General features: G+C 42.8%; 1 protein-coding gene across 5 annotated transcripts in view; it reads right to left on the reverse strand.

Annotated features, from left to right (window-relative positions):
* Nucleotides 1-19,740, reverse strand: part of ZDHHC3 (zDHHC palmitoyltransferase 3) — a 121,462-nt gene that overhangs the window by 78,259 nt on the left and 23,463 nt on the right. For 2 of the 5 annotated variants that reach the window (XM_077269102.1, XM_077269106.1), the window contains exon 2: nucleotides 4,899-5,229. In XM_077269102.1, coding sequence (XP_077125217.1) covers nucleotides 4,899-5,201 — 303 coding nt within the window. In that variant the 5' untranslated portion in view covers nucleotides 5,202-5,229. Of the gene's footprint in view, nucleotides 1-4,898; nucleotides 5,240-7,172; nucleotides 7,243-11,011; nucleotides 11,088-19,740 lie in introns of those variants that run through there. The other 3 variants (XM_077269104.1, XM_077269105.1, XM_077269103.1) reach the window with 3 other exon arrangements.

A 19,740-nucleotide genomic window follows, 5' to 3' on the forward strand; every position in this document is an offset into this window, starting at 1 on the left:
TGTCCTCCCTCTATCTGAAACTGAACCTGTCAAAAACTGAACTCCTCGTGTTCTCTCCCTCTACAAACCTACCTTTGCCTGACATTGCCATCTCTGTGTGCGGTTCCACCATTACTCCAAAGCAACATGCCCGCTGCCTTGGAGTCATCCTTGATTCCGAGCTTTCATTCACCCCCCACATCCGATCACTGGCTCGCTCTTCTTATCTGCATCTCAAAAACATTTCCAGAATTCGCCCTTTTCTTACTTTCAACTCTGCAAAAACTCTTACTGTCTCACTTATTCATTCTCGTCTGGACTATTGTAACTCTCTACTAATTGGCCTCCCTCTTACCAAACTCTCCCCACTCCAATCTGTCCTGAATGCTGCTGCCAGAATCATACTCCTCGCCAACCGTTACACCGATGCCTCTACCTTGTGCCAGTCATTACACTGGCTACCCATCCAATCCAGAATCCAGTACAAAACTACTACCCTCATCCACAAAGCACTCCATGGCTCAGCACCACCCTACATCTCCTCTCTGGTCTCAGTCTACCAACCTACCCGTGCCCTCCGCTCTGCTAATGACCTCAGGTTAGCATCCTCAATAATCAGAACCTCCCACTCCCGTCTCCAAGACTTTACACGTGCGGCGCCGATTCTTTGGAATGCACTACCTAGGTTAATACAATTAATCCCCAATCCCCACAGTTTTAAGCGTGCCCTAAAAACTCATTTGTTCAGATTGGCCTACCGCCTCAACGCATTAACCTAACTATCCCTGTGTGGCCTATTAATAAAAAAACAACAACATAATCACGTTCCTCCATCATGTTCTCATACACTTTATGCAGTTAATAGCCTCTGTGTCTGTACTGTTACATACTTAGGCAGTTAACTGGTTCATGCAGCTTTACATGAACACCCGAGCCTTACACTATGGCTGGTCCAAACAACTAAAGCAATTGTTACCATCCACCTCTCGTGTCTCCCCTTTTCCTCATAGATTGTAAGCTTGTGAGCAGCAGGGCCCTCATTCCTCCTGGTATCTGTTTTGAACTGTGATTTCTGTTATGCTGTAATGTCTATTGTCTGTATAAGTCCCCTCTATAAGTTGTAAAGCGCTGCGGAATATGTTGGCGCTATATAAATAAAATTATTATTATTATTATTATTATGGTGCTTCATCATGATCAGAGCTTTGTGGAGACTATAGCAGCACCTCTTGTTCTTTTTAGGGTAAATTCACACAGGGCGTTTTTGCTGCGTTTTTTATCCTAACTTTCAGCTGCTTTTTACAATACCAGCAAAGCCTATGAGATTTCAGAAATCTCATGCACACACATTGGTTTTTTGTGTGATCAGTATTTTGTGCTTTGCTGTGGTTTTTTTTGGACATAGAGAATGTCACTTCTTTCAGCGTTTTTTACCCATTGACTTAAACGGATGTTGAAACGGGTTGAAAAAACACAGCAAAAACGAAGCAAAAACGCAGGTATCATTATTTGCTGCGTTTTTGCTGCTGAAAATTCAAGGACATTAGCATGCACAAAGAGATAAAAAAAAACACACCAAAAACGTACCTAAACCTGCGTTTAAAAAAAAAAAAAAAGCAGCAAAAATGCCCTGTGTGAACTTACCCTTACACTGAAGATGGTTCTTCATTATATTGACTGAATCTTTGGTGTTGTTGTTCTAGTGCAGAATACATTTGGAGCCAATCAAATGCCTACTGCTGGTATTTCATGAGAGATAAGTATGTGCCTGTATTTGTGATCATTGTGGACACCACTAATCCTCACAAAATCCCCAATTCTTTTTGCTATAATGCAGCCCTAAATCTGCAAGGATCCTCCACCATGCTTCACCGTTACCTGCAGACACTCATTATTGTACCTGCCCTTCTACTGTAGCCATTTATTTCAAATTTGGCTCCTCGGTCCAGAGCACCCGCTTACATATTTCTGTCCCCGGTATCTGTGTTTTCTTGCAGAGATGAGTCATTCGGCCTTGTTTCCATGTTCAAAATAAAGATTTGTATCTACAATTCTTCCATGAATACCACTTTTAGACAGAATTCTCCCAACAGTATACAGGAGTAGCTGTACCATACTGCCTGTTCTGAGTTAATGGCACTGCTGGATATTTTCCAATTTTGAAGGTAAGTAAGTCTCATGTGCCTTTTATCTGCTGCTTTCCTTGGTTGTTCACTGTCTACTGTCTTGAGTGTTGCCCATTTTTTGGTGACCACAATGCTGAGAAATACAGATGCTTAACCATCATACAATACCATGAAGGAGGAGTCTGAATTGCTCCAAATTTATTCTGCATCGGGACAATGACCCTAAACATCCGGTCAATGGCATTAAAAACTAGCTTAAGCGTAAAGACTAACAGTAGTGGAAATGCTGATATGGCCCCACAGAGCCCTAATCTCCACATTATTGAGTCTGCCTGTGATTACATGAAGACACAGAATGATCTGTGTAAGCCTACATCCACAGAAGACTGGAAGAACCTACCCAGCAGAATTTCTTCATACTTCATAAACTGTGCAGGTGTACCTAGAAGAACTGATGCCCTTTTGCAGATAGTCACACCAAATACTGATTTGATTTACATTCTCTTAGTTTATTCACTTAGTTTATTTGTATTAATTAAAAAATGCAATCAACACTTGTTGTAAAGCATTCTTATTTTGCATCATTTTTCTACATCTGCCTAAAACTTTTGCACAATAGTTTATCATTTTTAAATTCAGTTGTTTTTTTAATTTTCCTTATAACAATTCTTATTAAAACCCCCCACAAATCTTGCAATTTTCACACTGCCTATTCAGCCTATGTTTAGCCTCACAAATCCTGTTCGCCACAGCAGACTTTTCAGAAGTCTCATTACCATCACAGTCAGGATTATGATGAAATGCAACAAATCTACGCAGTACATAACACAAAACCAACCATCCAAAATACATTTAAACATGAACAACTGATTAAAACAATTGATAATTTTCTGATGGTACATTCTGTTTTACCAGACAACATAATGTGCATCATGGTATTTCTCGCTCCTTACCACCTTCTTTTCCTATACTATTTAGGGTATGTGCACACGATGCGGAAAATACTGCGGATCCGCAGCAGTTTCCCATGAGTTTACATTACAACGTATGGGAAACAAAAAACGCTGTGCACATGCTGCGGAAAAAAACGCGCGGAAACGCAGCAGTTTACATTCCAAGGCATGTCACTTCTTTCTGCGGATTCCGCAGCTGCTCCTATAGAAAATCGCAGTTGTAAAACCGCAGTGAAATCCACAGAAAAACCGTGGTAAATCCACGATAAATCTGCAGCAAAAACGCAGCGGTTTTGCCCTGCAGATTTATCAAATCCACTGCGGAAAATCCGCAGTGGACCAGAATACGTGTGCACATAGCCTTATTCTGGGAACCTGCATATCCAGTTGCAACTCTTTGACTATGTAAAATTATAGTTGTGTTTTTTTCTAGAACAAAAATTAAAAACTCCCTGTCAATTTTGTAGATTTCTTGCAGCTGTATGTAAATGGACCCCATCAAAATATCAAGATATGATGTAAAGCACCACTCTAGCTTTTTTTTTTATTGCACCGATGGAGCAGTGTTTCATGGAGCGGCGGTCACTTTTCAATACAAGAAAACCGGGGACTTACATTTTAAAAACGCTGGAGTGGTGCTTTAAGAAAAAGAAAATGAAATCAACATTATTAAATGGAGAAAAGTCAAGTCGTGGTATAATTTGAAGAAAAATCTTTCCTCGGTTCAAACCCATGGCATCTTTGTGCAAACAATAGCGTGGAAGAGCCGGGTCATCATCGTATTTTAAAAAGTCACAGACAATACTGGAGGAAAACTGTAGGCTAAATACATGTGGCTTTACTTACTGCATGTGAGCCTTTTGCACACAGTTTTTGAGGATTGTAGGACCCCTTTTAATTGGAGTAACCATGTCATGCATGGAAGGATCCAGTAAACCATAGCTTACAAAGCAGCTTTGCTTTCAGGTTCACAGAAGTCAGGGTTATTTGGAGAGGGGTACTTGTGATGAGACCTCCTTAAATTTTAGACACTATGAATCTTAAAATTAAATATAATTAGACTCCAAAATACAATATCACACTATTACCCCTATTGTATATTCATCAAACGAGGTAAGGAGTACTTTAAAAAATACCATATTTTATTATATATCAGACAAAATTCATTTACATAATAATGGAGTACCACACACCAAGCAGGTCAAAGGGGATAAGACAAGGTATAATACATAACAATCTACATATTTAAATATTATAAATATTATAAAAAGTATTAACTTATAGATCGCTATTACATATAAATAGAAAGGCACAAAAGGCTTAGTACAATTATGTAGATATAATGTGCAAAAGGTGCTGTATATAATAGAAAACCAATTGTGTCCTGCTGTTCATAGACAAAAGGGAAGTTTTTTGTAAGAAGACGGCACATGTATTGAGAATTAGGCAATCTACCTGAGTACTGATTACAGCAAACAGGACATAGTCTGCAAGTGCAGAAAAATGATGAACTCGCTATGAGGTACAACATGTACCATGTACAACAGAGTTAAATGAATATAGCTTAAAACATGTGCCGAAGTATAACTTAAGGAGGTAAACCTGGGCCCCTGCCTGCCGCCCCCTACGCGCGTTTTGCCGTTCTCCTGAAATTTTAGGCACTAACTCTGTCAGTATGCAAGGCCGTCTGCTAGTACAATAAGCAAAAAACAGGTATACAATGCATTTAGCAGAGAAGAGAATGATGGCAGAATTCACTAGTTTCTTTCTCATTTATGGGTACAGAATATATAGCATAACCCTTACAGAGTAAAGCCAGAAACTTATATGTCATACTTACAGGATCGGTGATCATAGCGCGCAGATGTGAGGCCAGAGCTAGGAACGCGAGCATGTTAAAGATGATCCCATTGATTGTGCTATAAACCAAATCTTTGGATGGCAGCAGCATAACAAAAATAACAACAAACTCTGCATAGAAAACCAGGAACCAGGTAACTATGGCACAAGCAATGCCGCAGCCATCTTTGATGAACCACACTTTATCCATGGAGTAATCTACTGGTGGTGGGAGACACTTCTCTGGCTGGAGGTACTCTGCTGTCCTCTCAATATCCCGGTAGCGGTGGCTTGGAGTTGGCATGGTAAGCTTTACAGTCCATATTTTTAGCCTAGAAGAGACTGAAAATTAATTTACAAGAAATGAGAAAAAGCTAACAATGTTATGTGTGTATATACAATAAGGTCCAGAAATATTTGGACAGTGAGACAAGTTTGGGCATTTTAGCCGTCTACCAAAACATATTAAAGACAGTTATACAATTAATATGGGCTTAAAATGCTGACCCTCATCTTTAAAGGGGTTGTCTGGTCTAAATTGATAAGTCTGCAGTCATTCTAACTGACTGCAGACTTATGAATACCCCAGCGCACGCACTGTGCGATGCAAGGACTCGCTGGTTTTTGAACTGGCACTGACGCGAACCTATGCGTTACAGGTACTCCAGGCCAAAGCCTGTCTAGTAGGTGCGGCCTTGATCCATACACTTGTATTGAGTGAGTTTGGGCCCCATCTAGTGATGCGACCATAAAGTAGGTGCGTCCTCACATACGTACCCACCAATCCTGGATCAGAATCCAGTGAATCCCCGGAGAGCACAGTGCGTCCGCTGGGGGATTCATAAGTCTGAAGTCACACAGAGAGGCTGCAGACTTATCAATTTAGACCAGACAACCCATTTCATTTGAGGGTCTTCACATCCTAAACGGAGTAGGGGTTTAGGGATTAATGACAGCTCTTTAATACGTCTGCCTCTATTTAAAGGTACCAAAGGAAATTGGACAAATATCGCAAAAGCTCTTTAATGGGCTGCATGAGCAGGTCCCTCGTCAATCTATCATCAGTTAAGCAAGTACAAGGTCTCTAGCTGATTTCAGATGTGATATGTGCATTTGGAAGCTGTTACTGTGAACCCACAACATGCAGTCAAAGGGCACCTCAATAGAAGAGAAACAGACCATCATTAGGCTGAATAAAAAAAGAAAGCCATCAGACAGAGAGCAGAAATGTTAGGAGTGCCCAAATTAACAGTTTGGTATATTCAGCAAAGAAAAAAAAAAAGAGAGCACTGGTGAGCAAGGGAACTTAAAAACACCTGGGCGTCCACGGAAGACAACAGTAGAGGATGAATGCAGAATCATTTCCATGAAGAAAAACCCATTAAAGGGTTGTCCACTACTAGAATAACCACTTATTGATCTAAATGTCTGACGCATGCGCCGGGAAAGGTCAGAGAGGCCCGGCGCCTGCGCACTGCAGTACTTTACTCTGCCCTCAACAGGGCAGTCAAAGTACGCCTGCGCCGGAGCAGCAGCGTGAAGCCAAGAAGAGGACGTCATCCTATGAAGATGGGAAGCCCCAGACCGGACCGAAGCGGGAACGCCCCTGGGTGAGTATAATTTAACCTCTTTTTCTCATCTTTCAGGATACATAGGGGGCTTATCTACAGCATTCCAGAATGCTGTAGACAAGCCCCTGATGCCGGTGGGCTTAGCTGAACTTCCATTTTGGGGGTGACAGGTTCCCTTTAAGACAAAACCTAAGGTAAAAAGACCCACAAACAAGAAACAACTTAAATCAGCTTCAGTAAAGGCAAAGCATCACAAAGGAGGAAACCCAGCATTTGGTTATGTTTATGGCTTCCAGACTTCTGGCTGTCACTGCCTGCAAAGGATTCTCTACTAAAAAGTTAATTTTTCCAATTACTTTTGAGCCCCTGAAATGAGGAGGCTTTGTAGAAAAAAAGGTTGCAATTCCTAGACGTTTCACAACTAATTTTTGTGCAATCCCTTTATCTAAACCTGAAAGTCTACACTTCAATTACATCTCAGTTGTTTCATTTTAAACCAAAAATAGTGGCCTGCAAAGCCCAAATCACGAAGATTCGGTCACAGTCCACATATTTCTTGACCTAACTGTATGGTATGCATCACAGACAGCTCAGTGATGAATGACTAGTCACTCTGTTTTTCCATAATTAATGCTAACCTTAACTTACAGATGCAACTTATTTAAAGGGATCAGAGTGTTGCAAGATAAAAAACCTATTCCCACCTCCTGAACTGGTTCTGCTTCTCCACACTATGTTCTCCGCCACTCTCTAGACATCAACATTCTTTACTCTGCGTCAAGTGACCTCTGCGGACAATCAAGAAAAAAATATTCAAATTGAAGGTGAAGTTTGCAGCCAATAAGCGGATGATGATTGGCTGCAGCGATTAAGTGACACCCTTGCTGGATGTTGGCGGGGGGCACAGTATGGAAACAATATGGAGGGTGACTACAGGTTTTTTTGCTTTCTCATACCATTTGAGGCCCATTAAGAACTTGCTATTAGCGGACAATCCCTTTAGCACTGAAAACTAAATAATAAGGAGAATCAAGAGTTTTTGCGTATAAATAGTATATATTTTATTACATATAATATTAATAAATGTTCATCATTATAAATACAAAGACAATCTGTCAATATGGAAAAATAGATGATCCAGCTTGGTGATAGCGCAACGTGCTCGCTGAAAAACAGGGCTGACTCTGTGTTTAGGTTCCTGAACAATTATCAACTACCAGGTGAGCGTATGCCAAATAATCCTGAGTAGTCCTATATGGAATAAGTGTGGCAACAAATAAGATATGACAGTGCTGACCTCGCTGTTTATAATAGCAGCATAGATTCAATAAGCCATGAGTGTCACACCTGACAAATAAGGTATAACAGTACTAACCATGCTGTTTAGAGTAGCAGCGTAGATTCAATAAAACATAAGTGTCACACCTGACATCCAAAAACGGAGGAACCGCACATAAAAAGTAAAAAAGTATGAAAATTATTTACCCATTTTTGTAGAAAAGTCAGACCTGGGAGCGATCACTCTCCCCGACGCGCGTTTCGCGAGAAGGACTCTCGCTTCCTCAAGGGGGCCCCCTTGAGGAAGCGAGAGTCCTTCTCGCGAAACGCGCGTCGGGGAGAGTGATCGCTCCCAGGTCTGACTTTTCTACAAAAATGGGTAAATAATTTTCATACTTTTTTACTTTTTATGTGCGGTTCCTCCTTTTTTGGATGTCAGGTGTGACACTTATGTTTTATTGAATCTACGCTGCTACTCTAAACAGCATGGTTAGTACTGTTATACCTTATTTGTCAGGTGTGACACTCATGGCTTATTGAATCTATGCTGCTATTATAAACAGCGAGGTCAGCACTGTCATATCTTATTTGTTGCCACACTTATTCCATATAGGACTACTCAGGATTATTTGGCATACGCTCACCTGGTAGTTGATAATTGTTCAGGAACCTAAACACAGAGTCAGCCCTGTTTTTCAGCGAGCACGTTGCGCTATCACCAAGCTGGATCATCTATTTTTCCATATTGACAGATTGTCTTTGTATTTATAATGATGAACATTTATTAATATTATATGTAATAAAATATATACTATTTATACGCAAAAACTCTTGATTCTCATTATTTATGAATAGTTTGAGTTTAGTATATTTATTAGCATTTATAGTGCTGGTTTCTTTATATAGCACTGAAAACTAAGTTGCAGAGAATTCTCTGTCGCCTAATATTAGTGGAATAGTTAGTACTTATATGTCTCTAGTAAATCTTAACCCCAAAACTTAGCACACCCTATGAGCGGAGTCATTGCCATTAAAGAGGTTCTCCAGTGAAAACAAGTTATCACTTGTCCAAAGGATAGGTGGTCATTTATTTATTGGTGGGGGTCCGAATGAATGGAGCAGCAGTACACATGGCTGACTGACGGTCTATTCATTGTCTATTTGTCTGACAATTTTCTGGCAGTGCCATAGACAATTCATGGAGTGCCAATTATACACTTGTGCTGCTGCTCAATTCTGAAGGGTATAAAAGTACCCTGTCAGGGGTAAAAATTCTCTGTTCTTCGGACTGGTGCATGCCCCAGTGGTAAGATCCCAACGATCAATAAGGTACCGCCCATTCTGTGGATACGCGATACATTGTTTTCACACTTTCATGTGAAGATGTACACATCATGCCTAGAAACATACATAGGCAGTACTTGGCAAACAAGCATGTTCCTAATGCCATACCACCCCTATGTTGGGTTTTAAATGCCTCAAAACAGTTGTTCTACCAATTATGCCATATATTTTCACAGTGGATTTACACCCTAAGAAATTCAGCCAATTTGCGTCCAAATTCAGATGTGGTGGGAAATCTACATTGGGTTGTTTCAGTTCTGCACCAATTTGTGGGTAGGTATGGTGTGAAGCTTTTCCTTAAACCAGACTCCCCAACAGGTTTTTTGGTTTTTTAGTAAACTGGATTGTGTACGGCTGACAATTGCCGCATAATGCACAGACTGAGCATTTCCGGAGTTGTCAGGATGAAGTACTGACAACAGATTATAGACACTCTAGTCTCCTAGGCATTAGTGTTTGCTCTACTGAACAAAGCCCTACATCCAGAATTGATTATAAAAGCCTCTGTAACGGCCAGATGGCAAAAAATAATTATTATATCAGCTGATAAGTAACGAGGACCAACAGTAATCCAGTAGATTATATAGGCGCCTACAGATGAGCCGTATCATCCTCCAGCCGCCGACCCCAAATTATAAGCACTCATGTCTAAGCCTTGGACTTGAAAAGTCAAAAATTCAGTTCTCCTCGGGAGGAGATACAAAGGAAGATGCTGTGGCCCTCATAAACACACTGTACTGATAGATCCCACTAATGACTAAAGTTTTAGCGGTATGAGTAGTTTCGCTCCAATGTAAATGACTAAACAGATCCGTTACAAGCTACCAATGTGAAAGAGAAGACTAATGGTGGGACCCATCATCGGGGGGTACAACTGCCTCTCACTAACCAGTACACGACTGTGCCACTCAGGGACAAGAGAAGAAGCAGAGCCAGTATTAATGTGATGCCCTACGACAAATCAGAGGCACCAAGAGATCTCATGTGTTACCCTTAGCCTTGTTCAACGTCCTTTCTACCTATAACGGAGTCTTTGAAATGGTGACGAGAGATTTATCACTGCTGCCGACGAGCCAAGAGGGCTGCGCTAGGAGCCTGCATTACAGGCATTCCTAAAATCACAAGATATCGCTCTCTATAGGGTTCCAGGGCCATGAACATAGGATCGCTGGGGGGTCCCGTTGGTTTGACACCCAGAAATTAGCAAGTTATCCCCCATCGTTAGCTGATGATTTTGGTAGTAACTCTTTTAAAAGGGTTCTCCACTTTGGACCACCTCTACTTGTTATAAGAGTCCATTGACAATAAGCAGATCACAAAGTGTTGACATGTCATATTTAAAAAAAAAAAAAATGTTTTGATGGCTCAAAACCCGCAAAGAAAAAACAGCAGCATGTGCACGAGTTCAGAAATCTCATTCATTTTGCTGGCTCAGTAAAATGCTGCATTTTTTCCCCCACAGCAAAGACGCGGCATGAGAACAAGTCCTTAGTGGTTAGTCTTTTGGGGAAAATTGTGCATTACATAGAGCCCACTGGAATCAGAAGACTGTCTGTGTCATGGAGGACAGGGCAGGTCCTCCACAGTGACAAGCTGTAAAACTGCTGCGCTATTTGGCAATAACTGAGGATCCGGAGCCAGGAGCCCTACTACTTACCGTACTTACAATTCCCATAAGAGGTGTTTGAAACCCCATTAGGTTACGATTATCAGGGGATGCTAACAAGCTCCTAATATTAAATTCTCTGACTTATAAATGAATACAGGCAACAAGGATTTAGGGATAATAACGTCACATACTAACCTTGTATAACACATCAGTATCACTAAATGACAAGTAATCCAACCTTGTCTATACAAACATACAGTAATATAAGAAACCAGGCACACAAAGCGAGAAATCAGAATACACCTCACCAACCTAGATCCACGTTGTGGCCATTTAGATGCCTGTCACTAGAAAAGTGCTGCCGGCAACCAGGAAACAAACTGCAGCTCTTCCTTCCAAGTCACTTCCTTAAACCTGTCCCAGCCCAGCCCGTCACTCCCGCCCAGCTTAAGACAGGGACAACCAGACACACTGACACCCTGCTACAGAGGGAACTTTGCTCTTCCTATTAGAAGTAACTACTTGCACAGAAAGGGTTGTACTCAGGATGATCTATAGCTGAAGTCGGTGGGTACATCAGCATCTAAAATGTGCCCTGTGATGAAACGTTCTTTACACCTCTATATACTAGTACATCTAGGGTTACATTCTCATAATGAGCTTTTGGACAGTTTATGATGTTGCAGATCTTCTGCACGGTGCACCCATTCAGCGTTTTTTTATTTTACCGCTGGAGTGCTGCTAAAAGTCCCCTACCCCTGTCTTCCAGCGTTTTCATGTGTTTTGCCGCCGCTCCGGTCTGTGTCCTGCAGTTTGTGACCTGCCAGCTGCTCCGGAGTTTCATGGAGCTGTGCGGAGGTCACTAGTCAATGTAAGGCTACTTTCACACTAGCGTTTTTTTGCATACGTCGCAATGCGTTGTTTTGGCGAAAAAACGCATCCTGCAAAGTTGTCTGCAGGATGCGTTTTTTCCCCATAGATTTACATTGGCGACGCATTGCGACGTATGCACACATGTTGCAACCGTCGTGTGACGGTTGCGTCGTGTTTTGGCGGACCGCCGGCAGCAAAAAACGTTACATGTAACGTTTTTTTGTGCCGACGGTCCGCCATTTCCGACCGCGTATGCGCGGCCGGAACTCCGCCCCCACCTCCCCGCACCTCACAATGGGGCAGCGAATGCGTGGAAAAACAGCATCCGCTGCACCCATTGTGCAGCGCTAACAGCGCTAGCGTCGGTACGTCGGCCCGACGCACTGCGATGGGCCGAGTACGACGCTAGTGTGAAAGTAGCCTAAGTCTATGAGAGCTTCGTGCTTTAGGCTACTTTCACACTAGCATCGTTTGGAATACGTCGCAATGCGCCGCTGTGGCAAAAAAAGCATCCTGCAAACGTGCCCGCAGGATGCGTTTTTTTGCCCATATACTTACATTAGCGGCGCATTGCGATGTATGTCCATACGTCGCACACTGGAAGCGTCGGCCCGTCGGCACAAAAAAGTTACATGTAACGTTTTTTCATGCGTTGAGTCCGCCATTTTCAACCGCGCATGCGCGGCCAGAACTCCGCCCCCTACTCCCCGAACTTCACAATGGGCAGTGGAAGCGTTGAAAAACTGCTTCCGCTACCCACGTTGTGTATTATTTTCACAACAGGCGTCGGCACGTCGGGCCGATGCACAGTGACGGCCCCGTGCTGACGCTAGTGTGAAAGTAGCCTAATTCATAGACTTGTACTGACAAGATGGCACAGACCGAAGCGGCGCTGAAAAACTGTGAAGACGCTGGAGGGGGAGTATATGACCGGGGACTTATGTTTAAAGCACCACTTCAGCGCTTAAAAAACAACACTGGAGTGGTGCTTTAAGAAAAATAGGATACTTGCATTGTTTCAAAAATACACAGCAAAAAAATCGCCAAAAGCTAATCATGGGAACGTAGCCTAATACGATACGATACACTTTATTGATCCCGTGGGAAATTATGGTATCACAGCAGCACAACTTAAATCATAAAAATCATAAATGAATTACTTAATTGACATGACAGTGTAGTTGACAGAAGAACATTATACATTATACATTAGAATAGGACATACACAACGAGTGAACTGAAATGTTGAGAAATAAAGTAGACATTCACCTTGATGATTTAACCCTAATGTTATTGTTGTACATTCCCATAGCAGTTGGCACAAACGATTTCCTATATTTTTCCTTCTTACACCTCAGAAGTATTAGCCGGCTACTGAATAGCATTTCATACATCAACACATTGTACCTATATGCATTAGTCCCCAATCAATATAAGGCATGTGATTTTTGCAGATATTTGGGTGAAAAGAAGGGACTGTCATTCCTAAAAAATACCCATGGAAGGTATGACTGTTCTAGATTACTCCTAATTCAGGATTTGCTATATTTGTAATTTCCTAATATCTGAAAGGAGTGTTCCCGCCACTAAAGACATGTGTCACCTATACAGCACTAGTTATCTCTGCCGGCAGCCCACCGGTTCTCCTCAACTGTTAGGAGGCAGTGGCTGCATCATTGATGCTGCTATATTCACTGTCTATGGGACTGACAAAGCTAGCTGCCTACCGTGCTCGGCAGTCCCATAGAAGGAGCGGCAGCAGTCATGTCCAACCATGCTGTATGCAGTGAGAAGGAACAGGGTGGGACTCTTGTTACTGTGAACCAAAGTGGTCCCAGCAGTATGTCCCCTGCGATCAGACACTTATCACCTATAGTGTGGCTAGGGAATAAATGCATTTCATGAGGCAACCCCCTTTAAGCGACCCTAAACCATAACCTTTATTTTGAGCACTAATTAGCAAATACACTGAAATTAGCAAATATTCTTCTTTCATGTTCACTTTCCTTGTGCAGGAATGAAAGATGCCAAGCAATGACTACTTAGGCCTCTTTCACACTTCAGTTGTTTGGCGTCAGTCTAAATCCGCCATTTTCCTCAAAAAACGGATCCGTTTTTTTTTTCGACGGATCCATTTTTTTCCCCATAGACTTGCATTAGCGACGGATTGTGACGGATGGTCGTCCGTTCCATAAGTCATGCGACGGATCCGTCAAAATTTGGCGGACGTCATCTAGACATTGACGGTCATTGCAACGTTTTTTGTCTGCGTTGAAATGGCGGATCGCGACGGATCTGTCGCGTCCGTCATTTCATAGAATGGCCACCTATGGGCGACGGATCCGTCGCGACCGTCATTTCGGCGGATCCGTCGCCCCAATCCGTTTTTTCAATTTTTTTCAATTGCGCATGCTCCAAAAAGTATATACAACCCCCGAGTAACGGATCCGTCAAAAAAACGGATCCGTTACATCCGTTTTTTCAACTATTGTGACGGATCCGTCGATGACGTGACTGACGCCAAAAAACTGAAGTGTGAAAGAAGCCTTAGTCAGCATAACGGTAGGGCTGGCACACTGCGATAAAGGACTCCCATGGTATGGCGATATTGCGAAGTCCTAATGTGTTGGTATATTGGAGCCCGGAAATAGATGTGCTCCAGTGTGACTCTGGCATTCTGTGTATTTGCAGGGACAATATTTCTTGCTTACACAGGGGGAAAGCCTACACATGACCTGGCTGGTCCCTGCATGGGTAACCTATATTACTGGTTCAGCAACAGTGCTCAAAATTTCTCATGGAGTCTCATGAGTCCAATTACGGCATTACTTAGTAAGGAGCTGTAATAATGCTCCCGGGGTGCTGCTTTGGCCTATAATGTACCTCCCCATGCCAAGATCCATACAGGTGAGCTCTATGGCCATTGACTAATAATATGGTGGTGGTATACAGCAATGCTGTCATCTACACATAGTTCTACATATCCTGTTACAGGTTTTGTCTTTAGACGCCAACAGAGACAGCTCTGAATATTTATGAGGAGGCAAACAATCCAGGGACATTCAGGAGCGTGATCGCTGTGCTCCACGAAAGCATCAGATGTCATCATCAGGTTCCTGCTTTCGGATGACTGCTAGTAATCACAAGGTTAAATATTTCGGGGGATTGTTAGTTTTAAAGGAATATTAACTTTCTTCCCTAGTGACGGACCTATGACATCTACATTTGTGAGGCTCTCTGAGAAAGATGTGTGATCCGATGAGTAAGGGTCCCTTTCCACTTGCGAGGAAAACGGACGCGTGCAATCCGATAAAAAATCGGATTGCACTCGGACCAATGTTAGTTAATAGGTGTCTTTTGATTTGCGATTTTTTTCTCAGCCGAAATCGGACTGAGAAAAATCTGGATCGGCTGAGAAAAAAATCGCAGCATGCTGCGTATTGCTGCGATTCTCGGACGAGACTCGCCAATGCAAGTCAATGGGTGCGAGAAAAAAATCGCACAGCACTCGCACCATGCGAGTTCTGTCCGATTTTTACGCACCGGTGTCCTTTGAAAAGCCGGTAATTCAGCGCGGTGTACAGTAAAATCACACTGACAGGTTAGAATAGACTAGATATATACACATAGAATGTGTCTATATACATATATATATGTCAGTGAGACATCTATATATGTATATTTATATTTAATGCAGCACTAGATAGCATTAAAGCCGCTAATTCAATTGCCGGCTTCTCATTTCTCCTGCACAAACCCGACAGGATATGAGACATGGTTTACATACAGTAAACCATCTCATATCCCCTTTTTTTTGCATATTCCACATTACTAATGTTAGTAGTGTGTATGTGCAAAATTTCAGCGCTGTAGCTACTGAAATAAAGGGTTAAATGGCGGAAAAAATTGGCGTGGGCTCCCGCGCAATTTTCTCCGCCAGAGCGCTAAAGCCAGTGACTGAGGGCAGATATTAATAGCCAGGAGAGGGTCCATGGTTATTGGCCCCCCCGTGGCTAAAAACATCTGCCCCCAGCCACCCCAGAAAAGGCACATCTGGAAGATGCGCCTATTCTGGCACTTGGCCACTCTCTTCCCACTCCCTGTAGCGGTGGGATATGGGGTAATGAAGGGTTAATGCCACCTTGCTATTGTAAGGTGACATTAAGCCAGATTAATAATGGAGAGGCGTCAATTATGACACCTATCCATTATTAATCCAATTGTAGGAAAGGGTTAAAAAACACACACACATGATTTAAAAGTAGTTTAATTAAATAAACACAGCGGTTGTTGTAATAATTTATTGTTCTCTCAATCCATCAGGAAACCCTCGCTTGGCAAAATAATAACCGCACAAGATACATACCTTCTGATGTCCGATCATGTCCCACGAGGTAATCCATCTGAAGGGGTTAACTAATATTACAGGCACGAGCTGCGATAAACCACTCACTGGTGCCTGTAATCCCCCGGGTGCTGAAAGGAAAGCAGGATCTGTACTTACATTGAGTCGCGGTGAGGCGCCCTCTGGTGGATGTTCTCATAAACTGCAGCCTGGGAACTTTTTCCCACGCTCCAGGTCATATGAGGACATCCACCAGGGGGCGCATCACCGCGACTGAAGGAAATGTAGGTCAATGACCTACATTTCATTCATTCGCCGGGGAATTACAGGCACGAGCACACAGCTGCATTAGCAGGGCTCCTGCCTGTAATATTAGTTAACCCCTTCAGATGGATTACATCGTGGGACGTGACGGTTCACCAGAAGGTATGTATCTTGTGCGTTTATTATGTTGCCAAGCGAGGGTGTTCCTGATGGATTGAGAGAGCAATAAATTATTACAACAACCGCTGTCTTTATTTCATTAAACTACTTTGTAATCATGTGTGTGTGTTTTTTAACCCTTTCCTACAATTGGATTAATAATGGATAGGTGTCATAATTAACGCCTCTCCATTATTAATCTGGCTTAATGTCACCTTACAATAGCAAGGTGGCATTAACCCTTCATTACCCCATATCCCACCGCTACAGGGAGTGGGAAGAGAGTGGCCAAGTGCCAGAATAGGCGCATCTTCCAGATGTGCCTTTTCTGGGGTGGCTGGGGGCAGATGTTTTTAGCCATGGGGGGGCCAATAACCATGGACCCTCTCCTGGCTATTAATATCTGCCCTCAGTCACTGGCTTTACCGCTCTGGCGGAGAAAATTGCGCGGGAGCCCACGCCAATTTTTTCCGCGAGTTAACCCTTAAATTTAATAGCTACAGCACCCAAATTTTGCACGTACACACTACAAACATTAGTAGTGTGGAATATGCAAAAAAAAAGGGGATATGAGATGGTTTACTGTATGTAAACCATGTCTCATATCATGTCGGGTTTGTGAAGGAGAAATTAAAAGCCGGCAATTGAATTAGCGGCTTTTATGCTATCTAGCGCTGCATTAAATATAAATATACATATATAGGTGTCTCACTGACATATATATATGTATATATACCTATTCTATGTGTATATATCTACTCTATTCTAACCTGTCAGTGTGATTTTACTGTACACCGCGCTGAATTGCCGGCTTTTCAAAGGACACCGGTGCGTACAAATCGGACAGTAATACGGATGTCATACGGATGATGCGATTATAAAAAACGGATGATGCGATTAAAAATCGCATTGTACTCGCATGACACTCGCATGAAAATCGCATACGTTCCATCCGTTTTTTCGGTCCAGATTACGGACCGTTTTTTATCTCGCAAGTGGAAAGGGACCCTAATAGCTAGTTACTTAGTAATCGTGTCCAACAACTCGTTGTACAGTGCGACACTCTCTGAGGAGGCGATCACAAGCAGCGGCCGCGATGGCCTTTCCACTGCTTCCCTGCACAATCACATGAAGGGAAACAAATGTTAGCGTTCTTGTAGATGAAATAGCCATTTCACTTCCCAGCTGTGTGACTGTACAGGGGAGAAGAGAAAAGACCGCAGCAGCACAGTACCGCTGTGTGTAAGTGCAGTCTAAGGCAAGGTTTAATACAGATTACAATGTCAGGACTGACATCAGATCTCCAGACCAGGCATAAGCTAAACAAAGAGATGGTTGCTCTAAAGTGTCCTAAACTGCCATAGAACCTTGTGGGACCAGCTCTCTACTTTCTTCTCTTACAGTGGAGGAAATAAGTATTTGATCCCCTACCAACCATTAAGGGTATGTGCACACGTCAGAATTTTATGTGGAAATTTCCTGAGCAAAACCGGAGATTTTCCGCATAAATTCCGCAAGCGTTTTACTCGCGGTTTTGAAGCGTTTTTTTCGCTGATTTTTCCGGAGATTCCCAAATCACTAACATAGTTGGAAATCCACAAAAATTCCACAAAATTAATGAACATGCTGCGTATTTTTTTGCATGCGTTTTTTTTTTTTAAGGAAAAATCCGCAACATGTGCACAAAAATCGCGGAACTCATTCGAAATGATGGGATGCATAATGTATGCGTTTTTTATGCGTTTTTTATACCGCCAAAAAAATGCACAAAATCCGTGAATAATCTGGAACGTGTGCACATACCCTAAGGGTACTTTCACACTAGCGTTTTTTGCAATACGTCGCAATGCGTCGTTTTGGAGAAAAAACGCATCCTGCAAAGTTGTCTGCTGCAGGATGCATTTTTTCCCCATAGACTAACATTAGCAACGCATTGCGACGCATTGACACACGTCGCAACCGTCGTGCGACGGATGCGTCATGCTTTGGCGGACCGTCGGCACAAAAAACCGCTACATGTAACGTTTTTTTGTGCGACGTGTCCGCTTTTTCCGACCGCGCATGCGCGGCTGGAACTCCGCCCCCTCCTCCTCGCACCTCACAATGGGGCAGCGGATGCGCTGAAAATCAGCATCCGCTGCACCCGTTGTGCAGCGCAAACAACACTAGCGTCGGTACGTCGGCCTGACGCACTGCGACGGGCCGAGTACGATGCTAGTGTGAAAGTAGCCTAAGATTTCTGGCTCCTACAGGCGCTCTTAATCAACTCATTACCTCCATTAAAGACAGATGTCTAACATAGTCACCTTTCTAAAAGACTCCTGTCCACAGACTTTATCAGTCAGACTACAACATGGGCAAGACCAAAGAGCTTTATAAGGATGTCAGGGACAAGATCATAGACCTGCACAAAGCTGGAATGGGCTACAAAGCCATGAATAAGACGCTGGGTGAGAAGGAGACAACTGTTGGTGCAATAGTAAGAAAATGGAAGAAATACAAAATGACTGTCAATCGACAACGATCTGTGGCACCATGCAAAATCTCACCTCGTGGGGTATCCTAGATCATGAGAAAGGTGAGAGATCAGCCTAAAACTACATGGGGGGAATTTGTTAATTATCTCAATGCAACTGGGACCACAGTCATCAAGAAAATAATTGATAACACATTACACGTAAAGGTTTAAAATCATACAGTGCCCACAATGTCCCCCTGCTTAAGGCACATGTGAAGGCCCGTCTGAAGTTTGCCAATGAACACCTGGATGATTCTGTGAGTGATTGGGAGAAGGTGCTGTGGTTAGACGAGTCAAAAATTGAGGTCTTTGGCATTAACTCAACTCGCAGTGTTTGGAGGAAGAGAAATGCTGACTATGACCCAAGGAAGATCGTAACCACTATCAAGCATGGAGGTGGAAACATTATGTTTTGGGGGTGATTCTCTGCTAAGGCGGTACAGGCCTACTTTGCCGCATCAATGGGAGAATGGATGGAGCCATGTACCGTAAAATCCTGAGTGACAACCTCCTTCCCTACACCAGGACATTATAAATGGGTCGTGGTTGGGTCTTCCAGCAAAACAATGACCCAAAACATACAGCTAAGGCAACAAAGGAGTGGCTCAAAAAGAAGCACATATTAGGGTCATTGTGTGGCCTAGCCAGTCTCCAGACCTTAATCCCATAGAAAACTTATGACGGGAGATGAAGCTCCAAGTTGCCAAGTGACAGCCTCAAAATCTTAATAATTTAGAGATGATCTGCAAAGAGGAGTGGACCAAAATTCCTCCTGACATGTGTGCAAACCTCATCATCAACTACAAAAAGTCTGACTGCTGTGCTTGCCAACAAGGTTTTTGCCACTAAGTATTAAGACTTGTTTGCCATCTGGGATTAAAT

The sequence above is a fragment of the Ranitomeya variabilis genome, chromosome 6, assembly GCF_051348905.1.
Source record: "Ranitomeya variabilis isolate aRanVar5 chromosome 6, aRanVar5.hap1, whole genome shotgun sequence".
Lineage (NCBI taxonomy): Eukaryota > Metazoa > Chordata > Amphibia > Anura > Dendrobatidae > Ranitomeya > Ranitomeya variabilis.